This window comes from Natator depressus, chromosome 2 (genome assembly GCF_965152275.1).
Source record: "Natator depressus isolate rNatDep1 chromosome 2, rNatDep2.hap1, whole genome shotgun sequence".
NCBI classification, from domain to species: Eukaryota; Metazoa; Chordata; order Testudines; family Cheloniidae; genus Natator; species Natator depressus.
This window is the reverse complement of record NC_134235.1, coordinates 140,537,450-140,552,851: the sequence shown is the minus strand read 5'-3', so window position 1 is coordinate 140,552,851 and position 15,402 is coordinate 140,537,450. Positions and strand designations below refer to the sequence as shown.

The following is a 15,402-nucleotide window of genomic DNA, read 5'->3' as shown; positions in this document are numbered from 1 at the left end:
AACAAGTCCCTTCTAAATCTTAGACTCAAAGTACCGTGAAAGGAAGCAGGACTATTAGAAAACTCTAACTCTTAATTTTTGTCATATTCACATCTGGCCTGCCTCAGTCTTTCCAAATACAATGATGTGAAAAGACAAACTTGAAAGGACTTTGCTAGTATGTCTTTTGATTGAGCCCTCCTCTAAGAAAGGAAAATGGGAGAGGAATTGATACGTTAAGCTTGATTCTGAAGTAATGAATTGAACTGTTTTTATAATTGCAGACCAACTACAGATTGATTTCTTCATATAATTTATTCTGGCCTTGTCTGGCATTTGCCAGTGCTTCATTGTGCTAGTTACTCATACCATCAGCCCAGCAGTGATATTGCTGCTTTTTCCTAGGATAGACTGTGGCAGTAAAAATCAGGACTGACCAAATAAAATAAAATGATTCTGGAACAGTTCAATAGAGTAGAGTCTGAAGCGGATGAGAAGAATTACTTTTACCAATCTCTTCCATTCTTAAGGCAGGTTTTAGTGGACATTGCCATCAGTCTTTCTTGGGCTTCTCCCAACAAGAGTTTAAAAAAAAAAAAAAAAAAGTCCTACAAAGATACCAGAGAAGATAGGTTTGAATTGGGGCCTAAAATCTGGGTTAGGATTGAATACATGTAAAAACGTTCTCTTCAAATGGTGTAGACAAGTTAAATGTTTGTCAAGACTGTTTTGTGGGCTACTGTACAAAACATCACCTTTGAAAAGACCAAGAGAGTTGAGGCCATACCTTTCCTTAAAGATGTTGGAAAAGCATGCAGTACTTCAGAATTCATATTTATAAATAAGTGAACATCAGTCAAGAAGTACTCCTGTTTCTTTCTTCAAGGGTATTAAGTTGTTGGGCAAAGACAGACCTCTCAGAGCCCTCCAAGATGTATATGATTTCTAACGTAGTCCACTCATCCATCTGGGATGAAATGCCTCTATACAGTATTTAGAGTTTCCTTTACTTTCCTATACCTTGTCAGGACAATGTCCTTCAGCCACCTTGTTCATGTGAATGCAGGGTTTCACTTTGACCTACAAAAGACTCTGAATTGATAGGCGACCTTGTTAAATGCAAGGTGAATCTTCTGGTTTGGGATTCCCTAAGTCATTTTTTTAAACGCTAATTCTGAGTCTTTCTCCCTCTTCAGACAGGTGCTTTCCAAATACTCTAATATAGTAGCTTTTACATTTTGCTGACATGGAGAACAGAAGGGAAGGGGAAAAGATGTAAAAACATATCAGAGTTTCAAGGGCATCCAGTGTCTTAAATGGCAGCAGTGTCTAATCCAGTGTCTAATATGGTAGTGTCTAATATCCAGTGTCTAAAATGTCTAATATGGCATCCAGTGTCTAATATGGCAGCAGTTCTCAAACTTCAGCAACTCGAGGACCCCCACTTTGATTTTAAATTTTTCGCAGATCCCCAAGCCCCCATTCCACCCCTTCCCCCAAGGCCCCACCCCAACTCTTCCCACCCCTGTCCTTTCCCTCCCCCGAGCGCACCCTGTCCCCACTCCTCCCGCTCCTTCCCAGCACCTCCTGCATGTTAGGGAACTGAGTGTACTCCTGCGGGTCTGCAGACCCCAGTTTGAAAAACACTGTAATATGTCATAATCTTAGGGTACGTCTACAGTGCGAAATTATTTAGAAATTATTCTATTTGAATTTTCGGAAGCCTTTTTGGCGTGCAGATGGTGGTGTTGGGCCAGGTTCATGCCGTGGAATGCCGATTCTGGCCCCGGGAAACAAGCACAGATTGGTGGGACTGCGTAGTGTTGCAGGTATGGGATAATTCCCAGTGGCTGAGAAACTTTCATATGCGTAGGGCCACTTTCATGGAACTTTGTGACTTGCTATCCCCTGCCCTGAAGCACAAAGACACCAAAATGAGAGCAGCCCTCACAGTTGAGAAGCGAGTGGCCATAGCCCTGTGGAAGCTTGCAACGCCCGACAGCTACCGATCAGTCGGGAATCAGTTTGGAGTGGGCAAATCTACTGTGGGGGCTGCTGTGCTGCAAGTAGCCAATGCAATCATTCACCAGCTGCTATCAAGGGTAGTGACTTTGGGAAATGTGCAGACCATTGTGGATGGCTTTAATGCCCTGGGGTTCCCTAACTGCGGCAGGGCAATAGAACGCATATCCCTATCTTGGCCCCGGAACACCGGGGTGGCCAGTACATAAACTGCAAGGGGTACTTTTCCATAGTGCTGCAAGCACTGATGAATCAGAAGGGACATTTCACCGACATCAACGTGGGATGGTTGGGAAAGGTGCATGACGCTGGCATCTTCAGGAAGTCTGGTCTGTTTGAACAGCTGCAGGAAGGAACTTACTTCCCAGACCAGAAAATTACCATTGGGGATGCTGAAATGCCTATAGTTATCCTCGGGGACCCAGCCTACCCCTTAATGCCATGACTCATGAAGCCGTACGCAGGCACCCTGGACAGTAGTAAGGAGCAGTTCACCTATAGGTTGAGCAAGTGCAGAATGGTGGTAAAATGTGCTTTTGGATGTTTGAAAGCGCACTGGCGCAGTTTACCGACTTGGTTAGATCTCCGCACAACCAATATTCCAATTGTAATTGCTGCTTGTTGTGTGCTCCACAATATCTGTGAAAGTAAGGGGGAGACATTTATGGCGGGGTGGGAGGTTGAGGCAACTCGCCTGGCGGCCAGTTTCGCACAGCCAGACAACAGGGCCATTAGAAGAGTGCAACAGAGTGCGCTGCACATCAGAGTAACTTTGAAGGCCAGTTTCATGACTGACCAGGGTACGGTGTGAGAGTTGTTTGTTTCTCTTAAAGTTACCCGCCCCCTATATACATATATGGAAGGAAATAAAGTCACAATTGTCACAAAAACCGTTCTTTATTATTTGTTGCACAAAACATTGAGAAAAATCAGAAGCTAGACGGGGGAGGGGGGGTATTGTGTTAGGGGGTGGAGGAGGAGGGAAGGACAAGTCCAGAAACCAAATCAAAATTTAGGATATGTCAGCTTTCTGCTGCTTGTGCAATCCTCTGGGGTTGACTGTGTGCGTCCCCGTAGCCTCTCCCCCCACCCCACCCCCGTGTTCTTGGGCGTCTGGGTGAGGAGGCTATGGAACTTGGGGAGGAGGGAGGGCGGTTATACAGGGGCTGCAGCGGCAGTCTGTGGTCTTGCTGCTTTTCCCTCATTAGATCCACCATACAGCGGAGCATGTCAGTTTGCTCCCCCATGAGCTTGACCATAGCATCCTGCCTGCTCTCATCACACACGTCTCTCCTCTCTTCGTATTCATGTAATGGTTTACGCGACCCCGCAATTGTTTGCCACCACACATTCAGCTGGGCCCTATCAGTGTGGGAGGACTACATGAGCTCAGCAAACATGTCGTCCCCAGTTCATTTTTTCTGCCTTCTAATCTGGACCAGCCTCTGGCACAGAGTAGATAGGAGCCGCGTTGAAACATTTGCACCTGCTGCGGGAGGAGAAAAAGGGAGGGTAGTATTTTAAAAGATACGTTTTAGAGAACAAAGGGGACACTCTTTCTCAGTGAAACAGGCAATTCGTAGTACACAGCACATGTTCTTTCTGTACAAGGTCTCATTTTGCCTCTTATACTGAAGTGCCTGCCACTTTGGTGTGAGTAAGCCGTCACATGCAGCCAGGCAACAGAATTCAGCTTGCAGGCAGCTATGGTAAGCCCTAGGGGCACGCGGGGTTCTGCTTCTTCCACATTCATTTCAGTGCTTTCAAACTGCCCAGCCCCTTTCCCATAGCAAGCAATGCCTGGTGGGTTTGCCATATAAAAGGAGGGCCCGTGGGCTCTCTGGGATGATCACTTCACACAACACCCTCCTGTCCCTCCCCCCCCCCCAAACACACACACACACCCACCACATGGCTCCGATGAGGCTCTGAGCAGGGATGAGTCCTTTAAACTAAACACGAACAGCGCAGTGCGTCTGGGTTTGCCCCCACCGCATGCCTCCGATTAAGCTATCACTCACCAGAAGTGCCTTCCCCCGGGTCATGGTCCGGGAGTATGCCTTGGGAGTGGGGGGAGGCTATTGGCTCCAATGTTAAGCATAGTTCCTGGCTAGGGCGGGAAACAGCTTCCCCACTTGCCACCTGTGCACTGTCATCGTCCTCCTCCTCCAAAAACTCATCATCCTCTCTCCGTGCTACTCCCCCATTGCAGGTGTTCACGGACAGTGGTGGGGTAGTGGTGGTGTCATCCCCCATAATTGCATGCAGCTCATGGTAGAAACGGCCTGTATGAGGCTGTGACCCAGAGAGCCCATCCGCCTCCCTGGCTTTTTGGTACGCTTGCCTGAGCTCTTTGATTTTTGTACGACACTGCTCTGTGTCTCTGGAGTAGCCTCTTTCCGTCATGGCCCTGGAGACTTTAGCGTACGTATTTGCGTTTCTTTTTTGGAACGTAGTTCTGCCATAACAGATTCATCTGTCCCACATGCAATGAAATCCAGTACCTCCCGCTCGGACCATGCTGGAGCTCATCTGCGAATCTGGGACTGCGTGGTCGCCTGTGATGGTGGACTCTGCATGGTCGCCTGTGCTGATGGTGACCAAACAGGAAATTCAAAAGTTCCCGGGGCTTTTACTACCTACCTGGCTAGTGCATGGTTGGTTGGTTGTTTGAGAGTGTTGTCCAGAGCAGTCACAGAGGAGTATTCTGGGAGAGCTCCCGGAGGCCAATTACGTCTAATTGCGTCCACAGTACCTGTAATCCGGAACTGTGATCTTTATTTTAGAGCTACTCCACTTGTCGAGGTGGAATACAGAAATCAGAGTAAAGAGCCCTTTAAATCGAAAAAACTGGTTTGGTTATGTGGACGGAATCCGTTTTATTTTGAAGTAACTCGGCTAATTCCAAAATTACCACGTACTGTAGACCGGGCCTTAGTCCGACCTGATGCATTCATTCATGCCTTATATTCACTTCCTCGATTTGCAGTTTCTCTTTGGTGGAAACTGGATAGCAACTTTCTTGGTGATAAATGCCATTGTTGTTGCGGCAAAGAGTCCTATGGCACCTTATAGACTAACAGATGTATTGGAGCATAAGCTTTCGTGGGTGAATACCCACTTTGTCAGATGCATGGTGTTTGTTTTGTTTGTAATGACCATATATGTTCACTGTTACCTTCCCTAAATGATTAGTGTGCTGTGGTTACTGTTTACTATTTCCCATGAGTATGAACTTCTGTACAGAGCAGTGAGTTTATCATGGGAGAACAACAAACAGTTTGCCTGTAATTTTGATTACTCCCATATGAATCTACTGTGCTAGACAGACATATGTATGCATACAGGATATGAAATACTAAGTTTGGTTTAACATGGGATTTGATTGTCTTCCAGCTGTGGCAAGAGGGGATGGAGCCTGAAGTTAAAATGCCGCACTATCATAATGTCTCAAACTGTGTTCTAGTTTTCTCTTTAGTTTTGGCTGTATTAGTCTGGGGAAGAGAGTGGCCAGTTCATGCATATTGCCAACAGGCTTTTAATTTAAAAGAAGAGGAACTCTGCTTCCACTCAATTAGACTAGATAAGTGAACATAAATTAATATTTCTGTCCAGGGCAGTGAATCTAAAGATGCCAAAATTACAGATAAAATTGATATTTTGTCTTTATCAAGCTACAAAGAAGGGACTTACTTCCTGACTTCTGGTCACTCTGTAGCCAGTACCTAATCACATGAGTCTTACGTTTTCCATCACTTTTCAGCCCCTCTTGTGACACTAGGAGGCTTGCTTTTTAGGGGTAAGGAGCTACTCTTCAGGCTCACTGAAGACAGCAAGCTGTTTGTGATTAAGAGCCCAATACAATCACTCTTTATGACAGAAAATCTAGATTAACTTTGCATCTATCCATGATAAGATTTCTAGTGTGTTATATACATCTTGGAAATGCTGTGAGAAGGACAATTGTGCCTGCCTTGGATCTCTCCAAACAGTGCTATTTTTAATCTGTCTGCATCTATAGCTCATTATGTAAATGCAGCAAACTTTGTACAAGTGAGGCCAAGAAGTGCAGCTAGAAGTTGTCGTCTTAACTTTTTGTAGGATTTTTCCACTCTCCAGCTAACAGAATTGCTATGTTTATGGTATATACTTTGGGTTTTTCCTTCAGCCTCAAGTCTTGGTGCTTCATTACCAGAAGTATTTCCTATAGAGCCAGGATGAACTTTCTGCTCTCTTCTTGAGGTTCTGTCTAGAGGGCAAGTTTACTAACAAAAGAAACGGATTCATTTATTTACAAACTTGTTTAGAACAGAAAATTTACTGTGTAGGAGCCAAGAGCCTTGGCTTAATTCCTAATAAACATTACTTTGAGTTTTCTGCTAATGAGAACACCACTGAACAGCATGACTTCTTGCTTCAAAAGCAAACCACTAAAAATTTAGTGTCTCAGAAGTTGTCTGTTTTTAAAAAAAAAAAAAAAAACCTAAAATCCACATGGTACGTTAGTAATGTTCAGTGTTTGAGCCACAGTCCTTAGATTGATGAAGTAATACTTTTGGCAAATGCTTGATCTTTTGGTGATCGTATATTTGGGTAAACATTTGGACACTCCAGTCTTCTCCAGAGTTGGTGCTTCAGGAGTTCCGTCTCATCTCCCTGTCTTTCCTGATTTTTTTTAAATAAAGTGTAACCGTTTCTAGTCTCTGGATTGCCAGGATGTCTTGTGCAAATAATAATGGGTGTATTATCAAGTTCAGGCTTAATTTGACTAATTTAGGCTGAGACTAATATGGTAATATCAAGCACCAAGTCTCAAATCCAAGAACAAAGCTTTCTAGGTGCCTGATTAGGTTGACTCGCTTTTTTTATATCCTGAATTTTTCATGACACACAGACTTATTATTTGTATTATCATAGCACCTGGGCCGGTGGTCTGAATGACTACTTCTGGATAAAAGCAGGAATATACGTGCTGCACCATAGTCCTACACTAGTTCCAAATGAGTTAATTTAGATAAAAATGTGTTTTCTGTTGGCATTATTAATGAGCCCTATCGTGCACTCATTGAAGGAGTCTTCCCATTTACTATTGACCTCAACAGGAGATGGAATGAGCTCTGTACTTCCTGCTACAGTTGCTTTCTTGCCACCCTGCAGCTCATTTTAAACTGCAGCTCGTTAATTTCCTCTTAGGTTTCTAAGTTCACTTTTTTCATCTTTCTCTACTTGATGCAGTCATGTTGGCCTCTCATCTATTTTAATATGTTGTTTGAATAATAAAATATGAGCTAGATAAACTTGATGCAGGCTTAGTTGTACAAATAGACACCGTTTCTAAGATTTACACAATTGCTGTTACTTCGGACTGATGTGGAAATGTGTCGTCAATTAGTTGAAGAAACTTTATTATTCTAAGAAAGTAATGGACTAAGTCTTGTAGATCCTGTACACACATGTATGCAGGTGATTTATACTGGTAGTTAAAATTCTCTGCAATTATGAAAGCCTGTTGTGAAGATTTTCTTAAACTAAAATAGGTGGTGATAAAAGGTAATGAATAGATTTGATAACTTAGATTGATAGTGTCCTCCTTTTGAAGATATTTAAATGCACTATAAAATTATTTGTCTGCATGAAAAGGAGCCTCTGGTCATGCTTCATAGCATACTTATTTCCAAGGCCTTGTGATGAACTGACGGTATTATCAAAAGTAATACCTTTTTTTTTGTTTCAGGGCCTCCTTATTCAAGCAATATCTCACTTAACGTGGACACCTGTTCACTGTCAACTTACTATAGGTGAATAGAATATACCCATGTCACCCGAGGTGGTAGCAGATTTACACTGGCTGCCATTAAAACTTTTGCCAGCAGTTACCATGCCATGGTATCTGAGAACATAGTTAACACCTATCCCAAGCACAATGACTTTGTGTGGTATCTCAGATACCAGTGTGGTAACTGCTAGTAAAAAGTAAACATTTCACCAGCAGTAACTGATCCTATATTTAACATTTACTTGTATTCGTACTAAGTCTCTACAAAAAATTAACTAAATGTGAAACAAATTAATCACATCTCTAGTCAATATATTTAGATGAACTGTATATTTAATGCAAAACTAAAGGGTGCTTAGGACACTTGCCTTTGACCTAGTACCTTTACATTTGAGGAGTATACTTCAGAATACACTCCCTTCCATAACGGTGGTAGTGCAAGCTAGTTTCTCAAATGGGGTGTTTCTTGTATATTTTAGTCAAATGTGGAAAGATATTGTTACTTGTTTTGATACATGTTCTGACAATGAGTAGCACATTGAGAAAGTAAAGCTGGTTAGAGAATTGATGCACTTTGTTTCAGCTGACTATAGTACTAAACTGAACACTTCTGTATTTTTAGCAGCACAGTGGAATGAAATTCTCTATGAAAGGAGCTCATAATCCTAACCAAGGGAATGGCTACAGTCCAGTCAGCAGTGGAGGTGTGAGGCAGCCAGTTGGCAACAGAGGACACCACCAATATAATCGTAACATCTGGCGAAGAAAAAAACACAAAGACAGTTTGCCTATTAGTCTCAGCAGATAATGGCTAATGCCAGGATGATCTTCCCCCATTTTACAAACTGAAGCTGAGTGAACGATACTAGACGAGGGAATGGAGACCAGCATTCAGCACATCAGTTTGTGGGTGTTGCCAAATATCTGCAACTGACTTTTTGCATGTTTCTTCATGTGGTGGTGAAGTCCATCTTAAAGTAGTTGTGCTTATTTGTGAAGCCTTATTAAATGTGGAAGGGGTTTTTTGTTTTTGTTTTTTGTTTTTTTGCCTTCCCATTATTACTCATACAGTGCTGAAGCAGCTCTGGCCTTAGAACTGCAAGGACATTATAAATACTGTAGCGTTTTTTCTGTAGCTACATCTGTTCCTTTGTGGGGATTTTGTTTTGCTCTTTTGTTTGAGGAGCAAAGGAGCTTCAGTCCTTGACATTTTTTTTATTGATGATAAAATAGTTTTGCTGCCCCTCCTGTTTTTATTTCAAATTTCAGAACTTTTTTGCTCTGTAAATATTGAAAAAGTATAATTTGTGCAATAACTCAGAATTTTTAATTTAATTTCATTTTGTCACATAAGTTGTATCTAAAGGGAGGAGGTGGGTTTTTTTTTTGTTTAATTTACAGATCCTTTCCCAGGTTGTATTATCTAAGTTGGGTTCATAGTTTGGCAGTTTGTCTGAGCAGTGTTGCGAACATGACATCATTTCTGGTACTGTTTGAGGCTTCTTGATTCACAATGAAAGTGCTGATTTGGCATATGGTTTTATGAAGGTATTAAGCTCCAAAGTGTTTTGACCATGCATTTTAGCTCATTGTCTGGCCTCTATCAGTTGTCTTGCTCTGACCAGTGGGTTTTAATTTATTCCTTGTAATAGACAACAAATCCAGCATTTAAAGTGCCAGAAATGTAACCTCTTGAGGTTGAAAAGGGGTTAAGTCCTGACATGAAATTTAAGAATTGTGAACTATATGCTTCTGTTGGATTTAGTAATGTGTAACCCATTAATGGTTGGGGCTGAACATCATTATTAAACAAAGGTACCCAGCTTGAAGAATGTGGAGAAAGGAAATATGTTGATTCCATTAAGGAATCTGTATAGCAGTATGCATTCGTTCTGTTAAGAGCAAATATATAAAGTACTTCAGCTGCTCTAAGCATTGCAAGAAGCATCTTTTAATGTATTGGAGGAGAGCACAGCCCAGTGTTGGACACAATCTGTGGCTGGCACTTAATTTACAGATGCATACAGGTATACTATGCAAGTGTGTATTGCCATGACAACCACTGTCTTTGTTAACTTTTTTGGACAAGGAAATATGCATCCTGCCTGACCCTGAGTTTTTAGAGCACCACAGTTGTCCTGGGGGTTAGTTGCATCTCACGTGCCCTCTGACTTCCCATTTTTAAAATGAGGGTTCTTAATCCTGCTGAACACTACAGGTTAGTTATCTGAAGTCTAGTTAGTGGAGAAAGCTGAAAAAATTCTATTACCATGACATCTAAATGTATAGAAATGGAATATTTTAAAACTGATATCTGAATGTTAAGATAAAAATGAGGCGTCTAACATGATGAAGCTTTATAAAGTGCAATTTGCCTTTGAAGCAGGACTAAACCATATTGTTACTACATCTGTCAGTTGCAAACAGATCTCCTTGAGACGAGAGGGGGCAACATTCCAAAGTAGAGTAGCACATTTGTCTGCAGTACTTAATGATCCAGATTTACCACAAATTATTTTTAAAAAATTGTGAACATATTCATTAACCAATATTTAAGGGCTGATACGTAGGCCTGTACTACTAATCTTTACACACTAGCAATATTGAGCATAAACCTACATTACGGAAACTTCAGAGGCTTTAGTTGGTGTCTTAACTAGCGTTCGTTTTAAAGCAAAATTCATTTAAAAGGAAACAGGTATCATGTTCCATGTCAGTCATGGTGTACCAAATAAATTGGCCTGGCTACTGCTGTGGTTATGTGCTACAGGTTTAAAAAAATCATGTTTAGATTTTTTTTGTGTGGACAACAATGTGGAAGCTAAAATTGACATATTTTTATGTAAAATTTTCTATTCTTTGATTTTTAATAAACTTTGGAGACCAGTTGTTGTTGGGGTGTGTGTGTGTGTATAGCTAGATAGATATTCACAAGAAATCTAATGGAAGGGTTTAATTCACTCTTAACCCCACATTTTAACCTTTATTTCAAACATCTGCTTCAAAATGCTCCTATAAAACAATACATCTATTGTCTTTTAAATGTCTCTTAAAAGTCATACACCTTCTGAGAACAGTAGGAAGGGAAGATCTGGCTCAAAGGTGCTGAAATGTACTAGCACAGGTGTGTTACAGCATTGAACACTTAGTTGTATTTCAGTGTCTGTAGTGACAATGGTTTTTCATTAAAGCAACCATATATTATAACTTTGGCAAACTGTTCAGTAAATCTTCAGTTAAATTTCAGCTCTGTTTTCTTTGTCCCACTTCATTTGCATAGAATTATTTTGAAGGAAAAATATCTTGCTAACATATAGGTTTTTTTTAGCTTGCCATTTTGCTCTCAACAACTGGTGCAAGGGTAGGGTTGTCCTGGCAGGCTAAAATAAATGTCAGAGAGGTTGCATGCTTAAGGTAAGGATGAAACACCTAGGGAAGGAGTATGGCAGGTATTTTGGTTTCTCATTTAAAGTGTTACTTAAGATTCCACTGACCTAATGGAGATGGTGTTGCTGTAGTTTATCACATCACCTGTTCAGATGAAAATGCTTTTTGAGAGCAGGAAAACAATGTAATAGTAAATCTCATCAACCCATCTTGTGGTGGTAGCATCAGTGATAGCTATGATGGCAGTTCGAGTTCATTCTTCCTGCCATATGTCAGTTTGTTGCCATGCACTCTTTTCTGAGTAAGTTGTCAGTTCTTCTTGGACATTGCTTTTCTGTTCTCTTAATAGTTTTCTAATAGTACTGTAGATAGTCTCCTAAGAGATTTAGCCCGGGGTGGGGCATGCCCCGATCCTTGGGCTTCAAGCATTGTGATTGCTGCAAAAAGCCTATGCTGATCAGCAACCCTCATCAAAGCTGCTTGAAGTGTTTGGGGGAAACCCATGTTAGCTATATGTGTCGCATCTGCAAGAGCTTAAAGCCAAGAAATAGAAAAGGAGCTGGACATAAGACTAAGAGTGATCCTCATGGAGTTGGCCCTCCCACCAGTCTCCGAGCCGCTGAGATCAGACTACGCAAGGAGCACAGCAGCATTGGTGCAAAGTGCGCTGCCAGCACTGCCCTCCTGATGCTGGTCCTGGTCCCTGGTACCTGCTAAGAAGCAGAGGAACCACACCAGGAAAGGGCGTTCCCTGACATCCCATATTGGAAAAGGAAAGTCCAAAGAGGAGCATAGGCCCATGCTGGGCAGCATGTCTCTGGAGCCCAGCCAGGCACCTGCATCGCTAGGCTATCCACCGATGCACCATCAAGACGTAGTCATCTCCAGAGGGAAGCCGGCACTGGGGCCCATGCAGTGCTCTCCGTCTGTGCGGCACTGCTCCCTCGAACCGCGGTGGTCAATGTCGAAGCAGTGATCTCCAGGGATGCGCTTCCAACCTGCCCATACCAACCAGAGTTCCCAGCACCGTTCGCCGGACTCTTAGCACTGGTCCCCTGTGGCATGGCATCACTCACCCAATGGTCAGCGCAAAGCCATAGTACACCACCAGTCTCCAGAATCGTAGCACCGGTTGTCAATGCAGGCATCGCTCCTCGGGGCAATGGGGTTCACCGGGACAGTGCTGATCCTGAGGACTTTGAGACCGGTCGGTCCCTAATGCCAAGATGTAGATTGCTGGACTCACAGCACCGATCCCCAGGGTCGAGGCAGTGTTCTCTGCCATCTCATTCAGTTGCCAGAGTTCCAGCACCATTCCCAGAGCTCTAGGTGTCAATCGCTGGTGTACTGTCGCTGATCCGCTGAGCTCCACCCCCAGTCCCTGGACAGGCAGCACCAGGACCCCGAGCCCCAGCCGAGCCAAGCCGCAGACGCCGGGATGGTAGGCGTGGAGGGGATATGGACGTAACATTGGCACCACAGTGGTCCTCAAGGCAGGAATTTTCCTCCTCGGTCTCTGAGGCTGAGGAGATAGTGGGTCCCGCAGGTCGGTCACACCCAACCAGATCTGGAGGGGCTCCTCCAGGGCCACCAGGCAGAGCATGGCCCCAGGGCCAGTGGCCTACCTCATGGCACTTTTGGAACCCATGGGGGTTCCCCCAGGTATTGAAGAGCCAGATGCAGTGTTTAGTGTCAGGGTCATCAGGCAACAGTCTCCCACCCCGCTCCGGACTCAGAGGAGGGGTCTGAGCAAGGTGCCCAAGAGTACCCTCCGGCCTCAGTGGAGGTCTCCCATATGTGGGGGATGCTGAGCCAGACCCTCCCCCTGCCCTCATCTCCTCGTCGTCCTCACCTAATGAGGCAGTAGTGGGACCGTCCCAGACAGTGCCACAGGACGATGCTAAGGCACACCAGGAGCTGCTAAAGTGGGTGGCGGCACACCTAGGATTGGAGTTGGTAGAATCCTCTGACGCTATTTGACATTCTGGCCACAGTGGCCCCATCTAGAGTGGCGCTCCCGGTACACTAAGGATTAGTAAAGCTGGTGAAAGCCTTATGGCAGACACTGTCCTCTCTCCCACCTGTTTCCAAGTGGGCAGAGAGGAAGTATTACATTCTGGCGAAGGGGTTTGAATATTTATATTCCCACCCAGCCACAAACTCTTCAGTGGCCTCTGTGACCAACGAGAGGGATGGGCAGGGGCCACCCAGCCCAACTCCCAAAAACAAAGATGGAAAGAGACTAGATTTATTTAGCAAAAAAGTTGATTTGTCAATTTATTCATCTGACAGCCTCCAACTATTGAGTGGCAAACCATCAGGCCTTACTCAAGAGGTATGATTTCAACGTGTGGCAGTCTGTGGGCAAGTTCGTGGACTCGCTGACGGAGGATTCCAGGCAAGAGTTCCTGGCTGTTTTAGATGAAAGGACAAACGTGGCAAGGGCCTCCCTTCAGGCCGCCTCCAACACAGCAGACTCAGCAACCAGATCCATTGCTACGGCCGTGTCAATGAGGCGAGCATTGTGGCTGCTGACTTTCTGGCTGTCAGAGGCTCAACAATCAATCCAGGTCCTCCCCTTCGATGACCCAGCCCTGTTTGCAGAACAAACGTACACAAGGTTACATGGGCTTAAGGACTCACAGTCCTTGGGTCTCTATACACCAGCGCCTGCTAGAAGGAGGGTCAAGCTGCAGCAACCTCAAAGACCAAGCAGTCATGTGTGACCAAAGCCCTACCACAAGAAGGGCAAGGGCTATAAGCACCATAAAGACCAACAACCAGCCCCTGCTTCCCACTTGGGCTCTTCTCACTACCCTCCTGGGAACAACTGGGCATTTTGAGGACGCACCAAAGGGTGACCTCCCAATCTGCAGCCAGGATCCTGCACGCCTCTTGTTTTCAAACCGCCTTTTTGCTTTTCTCCCCACTTGGGCCGCTATATCCTGCAGTTTATTTCTATGCCCCCCCCCCAACCCCGCCTTCCCTGTCCCTCTACAGCAGGGGTGGGCAAACTTTTTGGCCTGAGGGCCACATCAGGGTTCCCAAACTATATGGAGGGCTGGGTAGGGAAGGCTGTGCCTCCCCAAACAGCCTGCCCCCTGCCCCCGACTGCCCCTCTCAGAACTCCGAACCTATCAAAAAAAAAAAAAAAAAACCTCCCTCCCCCCCGCTCCTTGTCCCCTGACTGCCCCCTAATGGGACACCACCCCCTACTCCTTGTCCCCTGACCACCCCTTCCCAGGAAACCCCGCTCCTAACTGCCTCCTCCAGGACCCCACCCCCTATCCAAACCCCCCTGACCCCATCCACACCACTGCTCCCCAACAGGCCCCCCGTGACTCCCACGCCTATCCAACATCCCCTGTTCCCTATCCCCAGACCGCGTCCCCCCAAACCTCTGCCCCATCCAACCACCCCTGACTGCCCCCTGGGACTCCCTGCCCCTTATCCAACCGCCCCACCCCCGCTCCCTTGCCTCTTACCATGCCGCTCAGAGCAGCAGGACAGAGCCGTGCTACCCAGAGCGCTGTCGGCAAGGCAAGCTGAGGCTGCAGGGGAGGAGGGACAGTAGGGGAGGGGCCGGGGGCTAGCCTCCCCGGTCGGGAGCTCAAGGGCTGGACAGGACGGTCCCATGGGCCAGATGGGGCCCACGGACTGTAGTTTGCCTACCTAGATTCATAGATATTAAGGTCAGAAGGGACCATTATGATCATCTAGTCTGACCTCATGCACAATGCAGGCCACAGAATCTCACCCATCCACTCCTGCAATAAACCTATCACCTAGTCTGAGCTACCGAAGTCCTCAAATCATGGTTTAAAGACATCAAGGTGCAGAGAATCCTCCAGTAAGTGACCTGTGCCCCATGCTACAGAGGAAGGTGAAAAACCCCCAGGGCCTCTTCCAATCTGCCCTGGAGGAAAATTCCTTCCCAACCCCAAATATGGCAATCAGCTGAACCTTGAGCATGTGGGCAAGAGTCACCAGCCAGATACCCAGGAAAGAATTCTCTGTAGTAACTCAGATCCCACCCCATCTAACATCCCATCACAGGCCATCGGGCCTATTTACCATGAATATTTAAAGATCAATTAATTGCCAAAATCATATTATCCCATCATACCATTTCCATAAACTTACTGAGTTTAATCTTGAAGCCAGATAAGTCTTTTGCCCCCACTGCTTCCCTTGGAAGGCTATTCCAGAACTTTACTCCTCTGATGGTTAGAAACCTT

At 44.9% G+C, this 15,402-nt stretch overlaps 1 protein-coding gene across 4 annotated transcripts in view; it reads left to right on the top strand.

Moving 5' to 3' along the window:
• TENT4A (terminal nucleotidyltransferase 4A) overlaps positions 1–10,858 on the top strand; it is a 102,160-nt gene extending 91,302 nt beyond the window's left edge. For 3 of the 4 annotated variants that reach the window (XM_074945069.1, XM_074945068.1, XM_074945066.1), the window contains one exon: positions 8,400–10,858. In XM_074945069.1, the coding sequence (XP_074801170.1) occupies positions 8,400–8,585 (186 nt within the window). In that variant the 3' untranslated portion in view covers positions 8,586–10,858. The remainder of the gene's footprint in view (positions 1–8,399) is intronic. The other variant, XM_074945067.1, reaches the window with a different exon arrangement.
• Positions 10,859–15,402: the final 4,544 nt, after the last annotated feature.